Source organism: Carassius carassius, chromosome 42 (genome assembly GCF_963082965.1).
Source record: "Carassius carassius chromosome 42, fCarCar2.1, whole genome shotgun sequence".
NCBI classification, from domain to species: domain Eukaryota; kingdom Metazoa; phylum Chordata; class Actinopteri; order Cypriniformes; family Cyprinidae; genus Carassius; species Carassius carassius.
The window spans coordinates 17,405,749-17,426,508 of NC_081796.1; the positions used below are offsets into that span (position 1 = coordinate 17,405,749).

Sequence of the window (20,760 nt, forward strand, 5' to 3'; positions counted from 1 at the left end):
ATTATGTACTGTACGTACAGTAAGGGGGAAACAGGCAAACTTTCACCCATAGTAAGTCAGTCTTGTTACTACAAACGTATTACATCCTTTGGAACATAAAAATAGCCTTATGGTTAATTACAGTAATTGTTTTCTAAGAATAATTATGTACTGCATGTACAGTAAGTGAGATATTGGCAAACTTTAACCTGTAGTAGGTCAGTCTTGTAACTACAAACGTACTCCAACCTTTGGAACATGAAAAAACCCCTTTGGTGATTTACAGTAATTGTTTTTTAAGAATAATTATGTACTGTACGTACAGTAAGGGATATATTGGCAAAATTTAACCTGTAGTAAGTCAGTCTTGAACTACAAACGTACTACATCATTTGGAACAGGAAAAACCCCTTTTAGTGATTTACAGTAATTGTTTAAATGAAGATTAATTATGTACTGTACATACAGTAAGGGATATATTGGCAAAATTTCACCTGTAGTAAGTTAGTTTTGTAACTAGTAATGTACTACAACATTTGGAACATAAAAATAAAAAATAAATAAAAATAAAAAACTTTTGGTGAATTATAGTAATTCTTTAAAGAAAATAGCTTGTGTGTACTGTACATAAAGTAAGGGAGATATTGTCTGTAGCGACATGTTGGTTAAATATTTTCTGTCAGATTGCCCACAAGGCATTTACTGTGGCGTTGGAAACATAATTTGTATTAATTATTGGACTTATAGGTAAATTCCCTAAAGCAAGCCTAGGCGAATATCTAGCGAATATCAAACCTAAAACTAACTTTACCGCGCTCGAGAAGCTGTAACGGTCTTTGTAGAGGTTTTGTTTTGGAGCGCACATTAGTTCTATACATGAACATAAACAATGATATTAAATTATTGAAATAGTAGTGCAAGTTTCTCCTCCGGCTTGTTTCCTTTTTTATTTATAGAAATGAATTGTTTGTATAAACATATAGGCTTACTTTTTGTGTGTGTGTGTGGGTGTGTGAGTGAATCTTTTTCATTATGTTTATATAGCTATTATATGTGTTTACGTTGTATAATTTCAATTTTTTCAATAATGGTATTTTGTTTAATAAATAATGAATGAATGATTATAATAACGTTTAAAATGAACGTATGTGCAATAAACGCGAGTGTTTGTGGGCGAAATGTTTCTGTCATTCTTCATTCAGTGCGTGGTTAAATTAATTTTTGCTTCTGAGGTTTTCCTCAATGGGTGTCTTAAACTCCAGTTTAAATGTCATTATCATTCCTTAGCAGCGGTTTAACATCTTTGCCCAAGCTTTAAAGTCACCACTAAGCAAGCATATTTTATCACCGTTTGTTCACTGCCACTCTAAGATTATGTAAAGTCTGAAAAGTAAAAAGGGCTCAGTGTCCGTGATACACCTGGTTACTCACGTGATAGTAAATTGAAATAAATGCACGTATATATACATAAAAACATTAAGCTTTTTACAAGTGTTGCCAAAACTGCGTTTTCCTTCAGTTTAGTAGACGAAGCATCCTGATTGTCAACATCTGATTGTCGTTTTACATAACGCAACTTGTAGCATTATGATTTATCTGAACTCCCATTATCGAGTCGCACTTGGACATTTGAAGCTACACATTACTCCTACTCAAACATACAAGTGGTTTCAGAGCGATTTTGCGTGTCTCCTAACTGGTTTATTGCGTTTTATCTAAAGTCCCAAAACGCATTTTAATTGCTAGCCGATTTTATGTACCAGTGCCTTAAGTTGTGTATTTCCTCTGTAGCATGGCAGTCACATTACACATCACTTTACACCATTATCCCTCTTATAACGTTCCATGGAAATGCTTTCAAGCGTCGTCTCACTCACGCTTCATAAAACATTTTGCACTCTTTCAACATTGTGTAAATAGTCGCGGATAACGGTTTCCTTCCCTTTTCAGACGAGGTCATATATAAACATCATTAAGCGTCGTTGCAAGACTTGATGGATTTGCCTGTATTTTATGATGTCGTATGAGAGCCCCATTAAGATAGGAAAGAAAGTGCCATTATTGTTATTTTAAGAGGTCCATGCAAACACAGAACTATGCCATATAGTCTGAATTACTCGAAATTTGCTTGATACAATAAAACGCTTAAAACTATATCGTTTTTTTTTTTTAAAAGTAATAATTATTTTTGGTGGTGTTGTTGTTGTTGCTTCCAAATATGAGACTTGGGAAATTCCACAAATTGAAAATCACCTTTTCATGCTACCTATTCTCCCTTGTTCTGACCTCTCCAAACATCGGTCTGCCTTGCGCTCGCGCTGCGCACACATCTCACTAATTGAGTTCTGTTTCACTCTCCATGTTAATTCGTTTACACCGAGCAGCTCGTTTTTATTTAGTAAGGAGAACTTTAGTTCAGTGGACCGTGGACGCGTGTGCTTAATGGCAGATAAGCTTGGTTAAAGCAAAAGAAGGACAACGTTAAGAGGTGTGTGATTGTCCTTGTCCCCATGTCCAGATTTTACGTAACAAGGACTTAATGGTGCCTCTTTGCATCCCGTTACACTCTTAAAAAGTTTCCAAAAGTAGTAGCTATTTTTCCCCGCAGCGATGCCATAAGAACCATTTTGGATTCCCTAATTCCCTATAAAGAAACCTTCAGTGAACAGTTCTTGATCGAACCATTTTCCAAAGAACATTTGAAAAATCTGAAGACATTTTCGCACTATATAACCTTTTGTGCAGAGTTTCCATGGACTTTAAATAGCATATTCTTAATAGAATATAAATAAATAAATAACCTTTATATTTAAGTTGCTTTGTTGTCATATTCTCTTTTTTCTTAAAGTCAGTCAAGTTCAGTCTGGATGATTTTGCCTTTGATAGCCTAAGTGAGAATCGATCCTGTCTCTCCTCTTTCGGAAGCTGATAAAAAGAATTTGAGCAATTTGAGGATGTTTATCAAATTTTTTTTGTTTGTTTTCAATTCCGCAACTTTTTTTTTTTTAACCCGGCCGCTCGGTGTTCAGAGGCACGGATTCCGCGATTCACCTGCCTTTGCAGTAAAATCTAACAACTGCAGGTGTAGCACATAGTCGCAGGCAAACAAAGTGTTTGCCAAGGGCATTGATTTGAGCATGGTCAGTTCTGTTCAATTATTGTCAAACCGCGGGGCAGTCGAAAGGAAACACGTACAGAATATCCTGCCAGTTGACAGGTTTGTGTAAACAGTGAAACCAATGGTGCGGCAGGGTCACATGTTCACGGGGGCACACCTATGAGGCCCTCGTCCGGCGCCAGACTCAGACTGCAGGTAGAGCAGAGGTCCTGATCAGGGGCAGGGCGCTGGCTCATGTGCTCGTGTACAGCACGGTTTCCCCGGTCTGTGGCCATCATGAATCGGGAGCACTTTTACCCTCCTAACCATCTGTATAAGGACTCTTGCGCCTTCCAGAGACACTCCAACGAAGACTACAGCCAAAACCCTCCACCGTGTCTGTATATGAATAGACAAACTCAGTCCGTCTACGCCTCATCGTTCTCGGGCGGCCAGGACCAGCCAAATCTTACCGATATTACTTCTTATAACATGTCGACCCGTGATGATCTGGTAGGGCCTCATCTTCACCTTCCCCAGAATCCACAGACATCTCTACAGACGCTCGGCGGTTATGAAGACTCTCTCGACCTGAGCGGGGATCGGAACAGATATCATCTGCCATTCCCGTGGATGAAGTCAACGAAATCTCACACGCACGCTTGGAAAGGACAGTGGACAGGTAACTCTCGTGCTTCGGCCATTAATCTAGGTTCACCATTAAGTAAAAAAAAAAAAAACTGATCAAATGAAAGCAGGCCCTAATGACACATGTTTATGATCTTCCGAAGTGCTTAAAAGAATCACTGTGTTACACTATGTCCATTTAAAAGTCGCCTAAATAATTATTATTATCCCATTTAGTTAAAAATAACAACAATATATTTTCTTAGATTCCAACATCGATGTTCAGAAAAAGAAAAGGATATGATAGGATGAGGATAGGACCAGTGTTCTGAGGCTTCCCGAAAGCATCGTAGTTTTCAACATCTTAATGCTGACCAGTGGCCCTGAAAAGTGTTATTGTGGTAAAAAAAAAAAATCGATTATAATTTAAAATAGGCTCAATTTTTGAGCAGTCATTCAGTACAGTTTAGACCACACGTACGCCTAAATAACTTATTTTTTTCTTTTAAAATCGCCCAAAAGAGGAAAACTGTAAGAAAGGAAGAAAGTTAGTTTTTAGTTTCTTTAATAGCCTAGTCTAGAAATTCTAGACTGCATACAATTGATGATTTTTAGAGGCCTGATTCTTTTTTAAATATTCACATAATTTCGAGAACAATATTAATCGTTAGGCTATATGTATTATTATTGTTATGCTACGATTAGCTATTAATTAGCCTATTGTACAAAAAATAAAAAAATAAAAGTGAAAAACAATAACATTATACAAATAATTCCCTATAGAATTTGATACAATTAGGCTATTATTTAAAAATAGTAATCATATTTTTTTTTTTTTGGATTAAAATAGTGACCTGATGAACAAAAATATTACGTGACACTTACAAAGTCTCCTATTTATAGACCAGTTCCACGTTGAAAATTAATTTGATCTTGATTTCTTCTACTTTAAATAAATGCATTTTTTTAAAGATAATGTTAATTCCTCTATTAGTAGTCGATTTGATTAAAAAACGAAAAAGAGAAGATTATTATTGAAAGACCATCAGACAAACAAACGGTCCTGTAAAACGTATAGCGGTGAAAGCTATAATGATATTTCTTGTCAATAAATCTAATACCGCACGTAGCCTACTGAAATAAAAAGTAGACTAGATCTACTTAAATTAGAATTAATAGCATTTACATTTGGTTTTATTAGCCTACTCGTTTTAATATGAACTACAAACTGAATTAATTTAGTAGATTCTGACCTTTGAGTTAAACTTTATAAACTGCCCAAAGCTTATTAGTGTCCCACTTTAGGGCAGTTCACCCTAACTTTTAAACTGTATTATCATCAGAGGCAGATGGTGTGACTGTGTCGAAAACATACCTCACTAATACTTCACTCCTGTAATTCTGTTTTAGGCTCTTACATGGTAGAGGCCGAGGAGAGCAAGCGCACGCGGACAGCTTACACCAGAGCGCAGCTGCTCGAGCTCGAGAAAGAGTTTCTCTTCAACAAGTACATTTCGCGCCCGCGCCGCGTGGAGCTCGCGCTCACCCTCAGCCTCACCGAGAGACACATCAAGATCTGGTTCCAAAACCGACGCATGAAATGGAAAAAGGAGGAGGACAAGAGGAGATCCAGAGGAGTGGATCCCGAGCAGGATTCCTCAATCTCATCTGGAGGTCTCAAGGATGAGTCGTGTGTCACTCTAACGGGACCCCCTTCACCCCTGCACTCTCACATACCTCCAGTCCCACAAGACTCGTAAAATAAACACTGACCAAAAGAAACATGTGTCATCCACACAATCCATCAACCTGCCATCAGTGAGTGGAACTATAATGTGCCATATCTCATTTTCACATGACAACATTCAGTCAAATCCTGTAAATGTGTAGTGTAGGCTACTGCTAAAAGATTGACAGTAGAGGGCGATCTCAGTTGTGTGAGAGACGATGCACGTGGAGTCAATTTCTTGAAAGGTCTTTTTGTGAAATAGAATCGCATGACGTCATTGAAACGTCAAATGTTCATTTAAAACATTATCAAATATATAGTCTAATGGACATTATTAAAACTGGAATGTATTCATATTTATAGATAGACAACAAACAGTCAAAAAGCCTTTCTATCATGAATTTCTTTATTAATTATCATTCATACTATTTATGCAGCTACTAAACAAATTAAAAGCATGTGTGAAGTCTGGCGTCATATCATTTGTTTTAATTTGGTGCAAATAGGAATAGTAAAAAGAATAGTATAGCCTATGCTAATCATAACCCAAAGTTTATTAACCAATGCTTCAAAAACAACACAACTGTAATGCAATAGTATTATTTAGGCTATGATTCATTATTCATTATTATGCCGGTAGGCAGTAGTGCTGCACAAGATCCCAGGCCCAATGCATAGGCAGTCCCCCTGAAAATATATATTGCAGACTTTTCAAGGGCCCTCTCTTCCTTTGGGGCCCTGGTAATCAGTACTGGTTTTACCCCCAGTCCGACGCCACTTCCGGTAGGTAGCCTTGCATATAACCTAATCGAACAAAACTACAGGTTACTAAGTTGCTAAATAGATGCTTGAAAGCTTGCTAAGAGGTAACATTAGCAACATTCGCTGTTTGAGCATTTTTACAGAATCACTATGAGGGTATGCTACATCTATACAAAAGCATAAGTACTATCATTTTTTATCACTCCATTTTATTATAGATTTACAGAGCATCACAATAAACTTGCTGCCTTAGAGGCGCCAAAAACATGTGGCATATTCAGGAATTCCTTCAAAATCACTTTGTCGAGGACATCATTCAAAGTTAATCTGTCAGAGGACATTGTTCTGTGGGCCCATCTCATATATACACCTCCTTTCCTCTGTAGCAACGCCCCTGTCTTTAATAACGTAGGCTCAAAACATTAGCACAAAACAATACATCATTTATGGAACGTTTTTCTGAAACATTTTAGTTGGATGTTACTTAGCTTCAGAGGGTTCAGAGTACCCTACATTCAAAAATGATTTTCCCATTACGTTTGCTAAATGATCAAATAGACTATGTTCCCTTAATTATAACAATCACATAAAAAATTTTTTTTTACATTTAAAAACCTGGACGTTATAAAACATTCAGAAGCCACTGAGAAATAATATTTTCATAACTGACGGGGTTAACGTTTTTAAAACAATGTTACTTCATATGGATTAATTCATATTGCCTATATAGCCTGCTTATTTTTTTTATGTCTGTTACTTATATTTTTATATTATGTTACTTGTTTATTGTAGAAATACAATAAAGTAGAAACATGCAGTGAACACTTTTTGCAATTGTAGCTTGACTTACAGTTTGGTTTGAATGTCTGATAGGACAATATTGCGTAACCTGAGACTACAGATTTTAGTAACCTCTTCGATCGCGCGCTCTCGCTCCGTCGCACGGTCGTTGTTCAGGCGTTCAGACAGCTGGCGCACAATGTCTGCTTTGCTGTTGAGACGGGCACAGATGACAAAAGGGAAGCCAAAGCGCTCCTTGTACTCTGTGTTTAGACTATACATGTGCAGACTCTCTGCGGAATCCAGTGTGGTCATTCCGGCTCGACTCTGCTCCTCTTGAGACTCGCGTGTTAGCGTCCCGCTCTGGAGGTCCCGACCCGCCAAATCAGGGTGACACCGCAACACGCCCTCTTTACCTGAACACATTTAATTTACTTAACCGTTAAATAAAATATTGTGTTTAAAACGTCAGGGAACGCGATTTTGGTAAATACATAAAGCAGAAAATTTTACCCGAGTCTGGTAGACCGTGAATGAATTCCCTCAAGTGAGCCTCGATGTCCGCTAGATCTTTGAATGGCCGGTAAGGACCATATTGCAGCCGGAATGAGGGGGCATTTCTCAACCACGTTACCAAATAGTTTCACAAAATCCTCGTATGTTAGAGCATTTACAGCGTTTATCTCCATGGCCCCTGCGCGTGTCCTCTATAAACTGGAAATGCCAAAAGCCAATATTGGACGAGGTCAATGTCCATTGGGTCAATAAGGCTACTGCAACTGTTGCAGCCTAAATAGATTTCTCAATGTGAGGCAGGTAGCTACGAACTGAATACCCTCCTTACACAATAAAGGTAGCCTATGATTATTGTGGTTTATATATTTAATGCAAGAGTCCACCAGTATGAGGCCTATATTCCATTGACTCTTGCTGATGTATGGAGGCGGATAGTTGAAATATAAAAGTAGGCCTATGCCAGTGTTAGATTTAGTAGGGCCTGTGCTAACATGAGATGAAAACAATGTTTTCTGGGACCTCTTATGAACCAAATCCAATGACCTTGGTTTTCTTGGAAATAGTTTTCTTCGCAGGCCATCTCTGTTCATGTGTTTTTAGTGAGAAAAAAAGTCATTGATTGAAAGGACTGAAACAGATGAGAAATTAAGTAAAACAGCTTCACACGTGCACACAAACATCATAAATATCTTAAATATGGATTAAACAGATTAAAAACTAAACAATGGGTATTTATTCTTATTGTTTGCTGTACAGTTAATGGTGTTGGTTAATATTCATTTTTTTATGAGTTTAGATTTCGCTTTTGAAATGTAATGATCTGTAAATATGTATGCTATATCATGACAAAGTAAATACTGAGATCATGTCATAAGTCTGATAACAGATGAAATGTGTTGTACAACAAAGTTTAGGACAAATGAGGACAAAGACCACATAAGAGTAAGAGGTTTTCCTGGTCTTATGCTAAATATTCTGACCCCCTCTCTTCTGAACTACACCCCTGGTGTCACTGGATCATGCACTGTGGCGCCACCCTCTGTAGGTCTATGATATAAACACCTCCAGTTCAAACATCCATTTATAAAACACTATGAAGTTACAGTACACAGAATCATAAGACACAAAGTGCACAATTTATGTTTTATGTTTTTTTCTAGTATCTTAAACCTTACATACAAATGTTTTCCAATATTTCAAAAACATTATACAGTTTGTTAACTCATTTTCAAATATCATTCCCCCTTTGTCTCAGTGGATTGAAAAAGTTAAGAAGAATGCTTAACCTAAACAGTAAAGATGATTTTGATTTGCTGACTGTTAGAAAGACACACTGAAATGTAAGTTATGGACGAAATTGTTTATAGAAAATCTGCACAAATAAATTCCTAAGCATACTGTAGACTATTCTTATTACATGATAAATAATATTTCAAGAATAATGATTAAACCATAACTGTCTAAGATATTTGAATAAATATAATAAAAAAATTAAAAATAAAGATTAATTTTTTTTTTGTTATAAAAATAGAGCAATTTCACCTGCAAAATGCAGCAAAATATAATAAAAATAAAATAATTTATAATCTGTTGTACTTCTCAAGCAGAGCATCTCTGGTAAACCTTCAGTATGGAGTACAGAAACAGGTTATTCAGCTGTTACAGTGGTAAGGTATACTTTCTGTAATTCTATTTAAAATTGGGAAGATACATAAAATTTGTTAATAGGCTAATGCAAGGCTTAAACTCCCATGTTCAAACGAGAGATTCTGTTCTGCTCCAGGATCGTCCACTGCTTTGCTTTCATCTCAATTCTCAGTGTCGGACTGGTAGACATTCAGTTTTTTCTCCATCAGTGTAGCATCAGGGGTCATGGGTGCATTCTGGTATGTTATGTCAATGTGGCAGTATCCTCCAACATTGTAATACAGCTGTAGACAGATATCACAGTAAGTGTGCATCCACCAACAATTTTAGCCCATTTTTAAAATAACTTTCACATAAAAGTCACCCTTTCTTCCAAAGCAGACAGCTCTTTTTCCATGAAAGCTACAAGCTTGGAAAAACAAGGCCGGTCGACAGGATCGAGCATCCAGCAGCGACACATTACCTTGTAACTAAACATACACAAACACATTTTAAATATCATTGCCCAGTATTTAACTATATAAAATACTAATTATATTTATATAGAGGTACTTACACAGTTTCTTCAGCATAATAGGGTTGCTCCATGTGATATCCACTTTCAATCATTCTGTAGAATGCATCATTCACAGTTATTCCAGGATATGGGGTGACTCCTAATAATAAGTACAAAATAGTGATTTATAAGAATTTTCTTGGCTAAATACATATTAATAGCTGTATACAGCAGAGAGAGAGACCTAGAGAAAAGATTTCCCATAGCAGAATGCCATAGGCCCAGACGTCACTCTGCATTGTGTAAACCCCTTTGAAAATACTCTCAGGAGCCATCCACTTCACAGGCAAACATACCTGCAAGAATGCCATGTATACAATTATAAATACAAGTCAGATAAATAAAGACCAGTCACATCAAGGCTATCACATATGCACACACAATACCTACATTTCCTTTTACAACATAGTTGGAATCATGTTCAATGTCTCTTGCGAGGCCAAAGTCACCGATCTTCACCTGTCTGCCATGTGTCACCAAAACATTTCTGGCTGCCAAGTCCCTATGGATACACTGTAGGCAGAAAATAGTTTACTATAGCCTTTTTTACATTGACTTTATAACAATATAATAAAAAAAAATCAAGAAATGAAGCACTCATCAAGCCAAATATGTCTAAAAATGGATTGAATGTACAAAGTGTACAGAAGCTATAGGCTGTGACATGCTCATGTAGCATTCTGAGATAACATTAGAAAAAACGTTTAAAAATAAGTTAATAAAGCTGTTGGTTTGAAGTATCATGATCAGAAAGTTAAGCTCACATTTTTAGAGGACAGGAACTCCATGCCCTTTGCGACTTGAAAAGAAAAACTCAGAAGATCATCATAGGTGAGACTGTGAAGTTCCTCTTCTTGATGTTTGTCTTCACATTCAAGCATTTCTTTAGAGAATTAACATGAACAGTTGTTTATTTTCTAATATGTATTTTTAAATTATTATTAGTTGTTTGTTAAAAAACCAAATGAGCAATCACATGTGCAATCGCATTTTTTTTGACCCTCTTAAAAGTCAATTTAATTCATACAATTGATGAAAAAATTCAGATTCTCCCTTTCTCCACCTACCCTCAACAGTAGACACAGGACTGAGGAGCGCCTCGTTCTCCTGACCTTTGGTTGCAAGTGTCATGTGCACGAATTGGTTGCTATCACTGTGGAGGCACAACAAGGGGAGAGAAGCACACAGTCATTTACAGTAACGACAGTTTATTAATTTATGTGCTTTACATTTACGGTTCCACTTTAGCACAATATATTCATTTCCCTCTCGTTCACACGAGAGAGAGAGGTTTTTTTCTTTGTTGAAAAGGCCACTGCTGTAATTCTCTGCTTGGACATTTATGCAAACCTGGAGTTTCTCTTCTGCTGGAAGTTGTGGTAGAGGCCCCTGAATCTGTCCCTGTTGAAAGCGTCCGTCAGATATTTGTGAAAACGTTCCCTGTTGCTCTTCAGATAGTTCAAGAGATCTCCGTTACAGCAGTACTGGAATATCAGGTAAATAGGACCTGCGGATTTAAAAAAACAACAAACAAACAAACAAAAAAATCTATGAAATTTGGTTTTAAGGACCAGCTGACTGTATATTATCCTGCTTTTTTAATGGTCAAACAACCGACCAATAATAATCAAGTAGGTTCAACAAGTAAAATCCCCATTAATTTTCTACATTGACTACATTACCTACTACATTACCCACGATCCTGTAAAATTTTAACATATGGTTAGTTTGCAATAAACGTATATATTGTTTCTATACATATAATCAACAACTTTAAATTAATAGTTTTATATTCCGCTGTTGTTTTTAATTTGATTATGTTTTTCATAATGCTTCATGGGATTGTAGTTCTTTCCCTCGCTTAAGCCATCATTTTCAAATAGTGGCCTCAAATTAATGTTTGTAATGTTGTGATTCACTTTATAGCAGTTTGGCTTGGTTCATGGCTTACAACATGTTAATAAAGACTTTTTCATAATCACTATGGGAAAAATGAATGGAAAAAATACTACCGGAAACAATACTGCTCTCTCTCTCTCTCTCTCTCTCTCTCTCTCTCTCTCTCTCTCTCTATATATATATATATATATATATATATATATATATATATATGCAGTAGATGCATTCATCAGAGGATATGATTCAGAAACTCATGACTTCTCCAAATTTTACCTGAGCTTGTACAAGCTCCGAGCAAGTTGACAATGTTTTCATGGTGTCCAATATGAGTCAGCATTTTCAGTTCAGACATCAGAGCTTCCTTTTCCACTGCTTGGTGCTTGTCTGTTTAATTCATAAATGAACAATGCAAAGCACACATTTACCGTCATATTCCAAAATGTCAGTGATGTATACAGATATAGATTTTAATGCTGTTAAATTATGCAATTTCTTACCTTTTAACATTTTAACTGCTACCTGAATAGACTCTCCTGGCTTGCTGATCCCATACGCTGTAGCCTGCACAACCATCCCAAACGCTCCAGATCCCAGCTCATTCCCTTCGGAAAACACAAAACTAATTCATAACACTTAATAAGATATAGAGTACAGACCAAAAGTTTGGACACACCTTCTCATTCAAAGAGTTTTCTTCATTTTCATGACTATGAAAATTGTAGAGTCACACTGAAGGCATCAAGGGCTATTTGACCAAGAAGGAGAGTGATGGGGTGCTGCGCTAGATGACCTGACCTCCACAGTCACTGGACCTGAACCCAATCGAGATGGTTTAGGGGTGAGCTGGACCGCAGACAGAAGGCAAAAGGGCCAACAAGTGCTAAGCATCTCTCGGGGAACTCCTTCAAGACTGTTGGAAGACCATTTCAGGTGACTACCTCTTGAAGCTCATCAAGAGCATGCCAAGAGTGTGCAAAGCAGTAATCAAAGCAAAAGGTGGCTACTTTGAAGAACCTAGAATATGACATATTTTCAGTTGTTTCACACTTTTTTGTTATGTATATAATTCCATATATAATTCCACATGTGTTAATTCATAGTTTTAATGCCTTCAGTGTGAATCTACAATTTTCATAGTCATGAAAATAAAGAAAACTCTTTGAATGAGAAGGTGTATCCAAACTTTTGGTCTGTACTGTATATAGCAAGTCTAAATAAAGTTCCTGGTGATCTTTACCAAGCTCAAGATTTTCTCGTGGAAATTCCCATTTGAGGTCATACTTCGTCTCCCTGAAATCAATGTATATGTAGTCATTGTCATTAGGTCCGATCATCTGAATCATCTGGATCTGACACTGGTACCCAGGCTTCTGTAACAAAGGAGTGAGAGTTAGTGTTTGAAGAGGTAAGATCTGTGATTCTAGGTGTTTGTTTGTCATCAGGACAGAAGCAGGTTCAGGTTTACCTTAACTCTTATAAAGATGATTAAGGCAAAGATGACCATGAGGAGTATAAAGATGACCAGGAAACAAATCGCATAATCAATACTGAAGAAAGCTGTGGGAAAAAAGCAGGTAAAAAAAAAAAAAAAAAAAAAAAAAAAACATTTAGTTAAACTTGTGACTCAACCTCAGTGTTAAATATATATTTAAACAAAAATTAGAGTTGAATACTGAACTAACATTGACAGACAATATGTGATATCTGATTCATATATCAGAAAGATTTAAAAAAATGTTTTTATAAATATCAATCCCTGGAAAATAAAAGAGCTCAGTAAAAATACCTTTTCAAAGCTGCAAATATTGCTATAAATAAAGGCATTTTTTTGTAACATGCTATATTTAAGTCTGTTTCTCTGTATGTGGTGTAAAAATATTATCCACATATTTACATATAGAAATATGTAAATATATGGGGAAGTGTTCACATTATTAGTCCTTGACTACAGTTCAAAAGTTTGCGGTTGGTAAGATTTTTGTTTTCGAAAGTCTGTTATGCTCACCAAAGCTGCATGCATTTGATAAAACAAATACAGTAATATTGTGAAATGTTATTAGAAATTTAAATAAATATTTTCTATTTGAATATATTTTAAACTGTAATATATTCCTGTGATGGCAAATTTTCACCAGCCTTTACTCTAGTCTTCACATGATCCTTCAGAAATCATTCTAATGTAACGGAAACAGGTCAATTTAGCTCAAAGGGAATCATTTAATATTTTAAAAGGGAATTTGAACAGAATCACTGTTTCACGGCTGATCATTGAGATGCCCTGCAATTCACTGAACGAGCCGTTTAACATCAAATCTGCGCTGGATATTAATATCCAAACTATAGTGAAAACACTATTAATTAGCACAGTAATAAGATTGGCAGTTTAAGACATTAACCTGTAAGCACAAAACACAAGATACTTCTCTTTTCAATATGAATAAGGCTTTATTAGATAAATCTAAGACATATAAACTAATCTAACACATAAACGCATGCACTCACACATTCACACAAGTTGCAGGAAGATAGAAAGTTAGGGAAAGATGAGTTTAAGAGAATGGAAATGTGGAATCCCAAGTTTACAGCAATACGTTAAATTGCATAGACTTGAACAACCATCAATCACTTAATTAAACCTCGCATTGAGTTCCTCAATGAGGTTAAAATTATATTAGACACTCCAGTACAGATCAGAGTCTGGAGGTAAAGTAACATGCGTTGGTTGTGTAAAGGGGTTCCCTTTGTTGTCATTGGAAAGGGGGTTTCCCGAGGTTGCTGATTGGCTGGAAGTTCAGTAGTCATTGAAGTGACATCTTGGGTAGCACGTGGTTGGGCGCTGGCTGATGATGCGGAGTTGTGTGGCTGGTTGAAGTTGAACAGGCAGTCGAGGTCAGACTCGGAGACTGGCGTTACAAAACTTAAATCAGAACACAAAACTCTCAACGGAAAAGAAAAGAAACTAAAGTAAAAGAACAGAAGTAAAGTTTGACGAGACTAGGTGGTGTTTCTTCTCATCGTGGCTAAGTAGCAGCAGGCGTGCAGGCCGAAGCACGCTGGAACCGCGCTCAAAGAACGCTAAAATTCATGACTAAAAGCATGACTAGGAGCAAACGCTAAAAGCAGAATTTGATGGTGTCTTGAGTATTTAAACTCTTTTGGCCACACCTCAAATGTTGTCTTGACCAATTAGATATCGTCTTTGCTCGGGGTATCATAAATCATATGTTATCTTATCAAGCACGTGGTCTGAATTTTCCCACTCTTGCAGGGTATAATTTTGGACATGATTTCTATAACAAGAATATGATACATTTGACAAATAACTAATGGTCAGAAATATTTCAAGCAAGCAGATTCAAACACATACATACTAAACATGAATATGAATCCTTAAGCTATTCTATAGATATTAAAAGACATACACAATAAGTGATTATAAACATGATAGTCAAATGTGTGGGTTACGTATAAATGAATATGGAGTTAAGGGATGGACTGATATTCATTCAAGTCCTTTTGAGTTCATTTTGGCCCATCTATGTGCAATTCTCTGAAATAAGGATGTTCTGTGGTGACCAGAGGTTAAAAGGTCCCCTTCGGAATTTCAGTTTGGTTCTGCTAAGTGGGGGAAGTCAATCCAAGGATCTTGTTTATCTTTCTCATGTGATGGCTGGCGTTGCATCTCGATTACTTGCCCCAAATTTGACAATCTCTTCTCTGAATTGAAATTGTCAATAATTGTTCTAGTGGTGTTAATTTTGAAAGCTGTTCTGTGAAAGAGTTGGTTGGTTGGTTATCTTGCTTCTGACTCTGGCACTAGGAATGATTTACAACATCGGACCTGGTCCATTCAACCACGGACCTGATCGACTCTTTAATTTGTCTGGTTCGGGTCTGATACGCAACATGTTGATTCAATGTTCAAACATTTCAGTGTTAGCTGATAAAATTTCTTTTGCTATCAAATAATTTTTGGGATTCTCTGATGGATAGAAAGTTCAAAAGAATTTCATTTTAAATAGAAATCCTTTGCAACAATGTAAAATACTTTACTGTCACTTTCGAAAAATTTAATGTGTCCTTGCTGAATTAAATCCAAAAGTTTTGAAAGGTAGTTTAAAGAGTTATGAAATCCTTATTTAAGATCTAATAAGATAATATGCTAGTCTGCATTTAGGCTAACTCTACTGAATCTAGTATTCAACCTAAGAGTTTAGACTCACATGTTGGCAGTTGTAATTGTTCACTACAGCGAGTCCCTGCTATGTTAGTGATGCAGCATTTGATAAGATGGTCTTCCCTGTTCGAGTGAAGTCTGGAAAACTCAATTTTCTTCTGACAGAACTGATCTGAATCCATGACCTTGGGCTTGGCAACAGGTATATCTTTCCAGTTTTCAGAATCAATACATCTGCAAAAATATACAGATGCATAGTTTAATAAAATAGCACAAAAAAACAACAACAACAAAAAAAAACATTCATTTCATGTTAATACCATTGGTTTTCTATGCTTCTTACTTGGGGTATGATGGGCAGATCTTCCAGGATACATTTGCAGGTATGGAGCTTTGAGTTTCACAAGAGACGATGTTTGAATCATTTTGTAATTTTATTGCAATTTTAGGAATGTCTGCAAAATGCATTGCATATAAACTTCATGTAATAATTTCAAATTTAACTTCTCATTATTTATCAGTCAAATTGTTTATGAGCACTCACCTGAAATGCAGAGAGACATATTCCTTATGACACTATATTGCTGAGTCTTTAATTTAATTTGATATTGGCCTGGTTCAGGGTTACACAGCTCAAATGCACTAATGAGAGAATCAACAAAATAAGCAAACACAACAACACACTCTATCATTTGCATTGGAATGTACAGAATGAGGTTAATACCTATTAAAGTTAGAGTAATGAGTCTCTCTGCACTGTATTTTGATTTGATTTGGTGTAATCCACTGACACTGGGCTTTTGGGTAGGAAAACACTTTAGCCTGGAAGCAGAAGCTTGCCTTATTTTGTACTAGTATGTTGTTGTTCTCATTCAACTCCAGTATGTCGATTTTGTCATTTTCTTTCAAGGAAGGATCGCCCATAGAAAAAAATTATCACTTTAATTATTATTTGCACAATAAATGATTGTCACACATTAGAAGAAGCTCACTGATCGCTGTGTATTCTATTTAAAAATCATATATTAATTTTTTTTTTTAATACAAAGAGCAATGGTTTTACTTACCAAAGACCTTGACAGAGGTCTTCCTAGCTTGGTTGTTTTTAGATATGCAGATATACTCCCCACAATGTGTCACGTTCACTGATTCGATAAAGAAGTATTCTGTCCATTCTGCAAAATATATCGATGTGATTCCCTTGACCTGAATAGAAAAAAAAAATGAAAACTGATCAAATGGTCAGAGCAGTGAAACTTCGATTTAATATTTCTTTATGGTCAGTATCCACATCTTACAGTTGTGTTATTGAATTGCCATCTCAATTCAGGGACGTCCATAGAGTTTATGGTGCATCGGAGTAGCAGAGACTGACCAGATTTTAGGAAAATCGTCTGAGCCTTTTGCACATCCACATTATTATTGAGATCTGAAAGAAAACCAACACTATTCACAGAAGGTTTTCATGCTAAACCAAATTCCTATATAACCGATCCTGCGTCATTTACTGTAAATAATATACTGTATGCTGTCAAACAGTGCTGAAAATAAGATATTTTGATAATATAATATTATAATATATGTGTACTTATTATATGATTTTCATCTAAAGTTTCCGGGTTTTAAGTAGGGGGTCATTTGTTGATAGATAATATATAATATTAACATTTTAAATTGGAATAAGGATTGCATAGCTGTGAACTTTGGTTATCATACATAAAAACACAATTATTCATCTGTTCTCTAGATAAGAAATAAAATATTTGAAAAACTTTTAACTTATAGTATCATATTAAGTAAAATTAGTTACTGATAAAATGTAAATGTTTTTTTTTTCATGACCCATTGACAACAAAGACCGTTTTCACACATGTACAATGCCACACAAAAGTTTTGGGTCGGTAATTAAAAAAAAAAAAGTCATTAATACCATTATTTTTAAGGGATTAATTAAACTGATAAAATAAAGTGACAGAAAGAACATTTATAATGTTACAGAAGATTTCTATTTCAAATAAGTTATTTTCATTAATCAAGGAATCCTAAAAACAAAGTATCATGGTTTTCACAAATGTTTTCAATGTTGATAATAATACAAAATGTTTCTTGAACAGCAAAACTGCATATCAGAATGATTTCAGGATTTTCAATAATGGCTGCTGAAGATTTTGTTTGGTCCTCACAGGAATAAATTAGATTTTAAACTATATTAAAACAGTTATTTTAAATTAAAAATAAATGCAGCCTTTTTGAACATAAAAGACTTTCAAACACATAAAAAAATGACATACCGAAATGATGAAGCTCAGTGCATTCTTCTCCCAGCAAATTACTGGCACAGCACTTTATATCTGGACTTTGAGGATAGTCGTGCCTCGCCACAATGCTCTCTGTCTTATACCACTTATCTTTCATGCCCTCTTCTGGATTTTGGCTAAAAGGAAAACACAAAATTGAATCACAGCCATGTAGTTAAAGCATTGTTTTATGTAATAAATTTTCCCAACAAAGAACCATCACTTCAGAAGCAGTATCTACAATGGTAGCAGGCCATAATGTCAAGTTACCTGTTACCATACCACCTGATGGTTGGCTTTGGGTTCCCCTCAGAGGAACACACCAACTGAACTATATATATAGACCCTGCTTTTGCAATAGCTTTGAGCACTGGAACCGATGGCCTCCCTACAGAGACAACAAAGAAAAATTTCTTAAATGAAATGAAACAACAACTCATATGCTGTTTAGGTACAAGTATCAATATAAATATATTTCCTCCATTTTATGTTTGACTTACTTTGTACTGACTGAACAACTGTTACATTATGATTGCCACAGTTTACAGTGTATGCTCCATTTGTAAATTGCTCAGTGGGCTGTAAAGCATGCATAGAAGAATTTATCCTGTAGGAAGGATATAAAATAAAAATCATAATGAATTATTCATTAAGAGCTAAAATTCTAATCTTATAATTTATCAATGACATATTGAATATCAGGTGATGTATTCGAGTCATTTCATTAAAAAATCTATCCAACAGGTATAAACCTTTGGTGACAGAGACATTTAAGTCCATCTGAGTGGTTTTGTTGGCATGCACTGTAAATTTCCACAGTTTGTCCTTCAGTGAAATCCAGTTTAATTGGGTCAGAACTCCTCAAATGAGTCTCTTCTAATGTACATCTTAAAGTCTAAACAAACAAACAAACAAACAAACAAGTGCACTGATGTTAATCATCAAAATAGCAAAAGTAGCTTGACAGTAACAGTAAAATTCGAATTGCTGTGGTTGTTACAGCAATTTCTGTAAAATCCTCAGTTCCTTTTTTTTTCTTAAAAAAACTGTCTAAGCCTTGGATGCAAAGTAAGAAAAATACATAATATCCCTTCTTACAGAATCTTGGTAAATAATCACAAGAAACACAAGCTATTTCATGGTCAGTGTGTTTAAATATATTTAGCATATGACTACAAAATAACATTAACATGTAACTATTAACTTTAACTGAATGAATAGTTTTACGGTGTGTTATTAACACATTTTTCCTAATATAACAGTGAAAAGATATTTTTATTTTCAACTTCCACCAAGAGAAACCTTTTACACTGATAACACTTTAGCAGCAGCATCAAGTCTTTGAGGACAAATCTCCTTTTTTAATTACTTTATATTTTATTAAATTAGCAACATTGTTAATATTAATTTTTACAGTAAAGAACAGAATGTTTAGAATGTTTAAATCTTACAAAAGTATGTCAAATGAAATAAAAAAAAATTAAAAATGTAAATTATAAAGGCATCCATGTGCCCACATTCAAATTAATGTAAAATTCACTTGTGAGGCAAATCTTGTTATAGATAATAATTTATCTTCAGGAATCTCTAACCTCAGCCCAGTGGCACATGTGGGTGAAGCTAAAATATCTGCTCGAGAAGAGCTTGAGAATTACTGACAGAAAGCTGTACTGAGCCAGTGAGTGGCTGATCAGAAGGACTTTACCGATCCATCAGTGTCACATTGTGGACGAGTCTCGGCTGAAGCGTCCGTCACCGCGCTGCCGCGAGCGCTCCAGTGCAGCACCAGTAACACTTCGGCACAAGATACAGAACAATACAAATTTGAGAGAACGACAATGAATTAATTAATAAACAATAAATAGACAACTATAGGCTACTGGAATAAATTAAACCGTATAACATAGCACAGTTAAGCACATAAAATCCATTCAAATGCGTTCATAATAATGTGCATGTCCAAAATGAACTAGTTTGTCACCAGTTCACTGGCAAATAAGCCTACAGGTAACAAATCTTTTTTCTGACTTACCCACCACAAGTCTATTTCCTGGACGCATCGCGTGAAGGCATAACAGCTTCTTCCTCGACCCTTGTCTGATCACGAAATAGGATGGACAGCGAACAAAGGCGCAAAGACTTTCACTTCAGCGCATGACACAAAACATCACTTCTTAAATTGGCACAAAGACAGTCGCTTCAGCACATGACACAAAACATCACTTCTACTGACGTTTATGCTCCTCTATAAATGCCTCAGGTTGGATATTAGTCTGAGAGCAATTAAAAGAAGACGCCTTTGTTTTGGCAAGTAGATTGCCTTGAATCAGTTATGTTTCTGGGTGGGTGGGGGGGGGGGGGGGGCGGTGATATTAATTGCATATAGCCAATATCAGAGAATGTTTCAATAATAATAATAATAATAATAATAATTATAATTAATATTAATATTTCTTACATCTAAAAGATTCTTCTTTTGCATTCACTTGGCCGGGAATCCTCTACAGCTTGCCACCTGCCACCCTTTCTCACGATAGTCTTACAAAAGATCTTGATATTTTGCACTGCTCCTTTCAAAGGCTTGGTGGCATCCTTCTTCCCACAGGACAGGAAATTCGATCAAGATCTTCTTTTCTTGTATTATGAGTGTTGGAAACAGTTCTGCTGTCTAATATATTTGATGAATAAAAGGTT

At 35.8% G+C, this 20,760-nt stretch overlaps 2 protein-coding genes and 1 pseudogene across 2 annotated transcripts; 1 reads left to right on the top strand and 2 right to left on the bottom strand.

Moving 5' to 3' along the window:
- The first annotated feature begins 3,211 nt into the window (after window positions 1-3,211).
- Window positions 3,212-5,895, top strand: LOC132124044 (pancreas/duodenum homeobox protein 1-like). The gene is made up of 2 exons (XM_059534797.1): window positions 3,212-3,758; window positions 5,114-5,895. The coding sequence occupies exons 1-2, from the start codon at window positions 3,332-3,334 to the stop codon at window positions 5,461-5,463; spliced, it is 777 nt and encodes a 258-aa protein (XP_059390780.1). The 5' UTR covers window positions 3,212-3,331; the 3' UTR covers window positions 5,464-5,895.
- Window positions 5,896-6,979: 1,084 nt separating this feature from the next.
- LOC132123977 (2-oxo-4-hydroxy-4-carboxy-5-ureidoimidazoline decarboxylase-like) lies at window positions 6,980-7,825 on the bottom strand (annotated as a pseudogene).
- A 1,165-nt stretch (window positions 7,826-8,990) lies between these two features.
- LOC132123978 (receptor-type tyrosine-protein kinase FLT3-like) lies at window positions 8,991-20,223 on the bottom strand. The gene is made up of 24 exons (XM_059534681.1): window positions 20,099-20,223; window positions 19,772-19,860; window positions 18,819-18,961; window positions 18,567-18,673; window positions 18,337-18,454; window positions 18,061-18,203; window positions 17,068-17,198; window positions 16,837-16,975; window positions 16,494-16,671; window positions 16,314-16,411; window positions 16,113-16,224; window positions 15,816-16,003; window positions 13,058-13,149; window positions 12,830-12,962; window positions 12,090-12,194; window positions 11,866-11,976; window positions 11,044-11,200; window positions 10,761-10,846; window positions 10,458-10,576; window positions 10,084-10,206; window positions 9,878-9,989; window positions 9,694-9,793; window positions 9,502-9,607; window positions 8,991-9,421 (listed from the first exon to the last, which is right to left on the bottom strand). The coding sequence occupies exons 1-24, from the start codon at window positions 20,124-20,126 to the stop codon at window positions 9,299-9,301; spliced, it is 2,841 nt and encodes a 946-aa protein (XP_059390664.1). The 5' UTR covers window positions 20,127-20,223; the 3' UTR covers window positions 8,991-9,298.
- Between the last annotated feature and the right edge of the window lie 537 nt (window positions 20,224-20,760).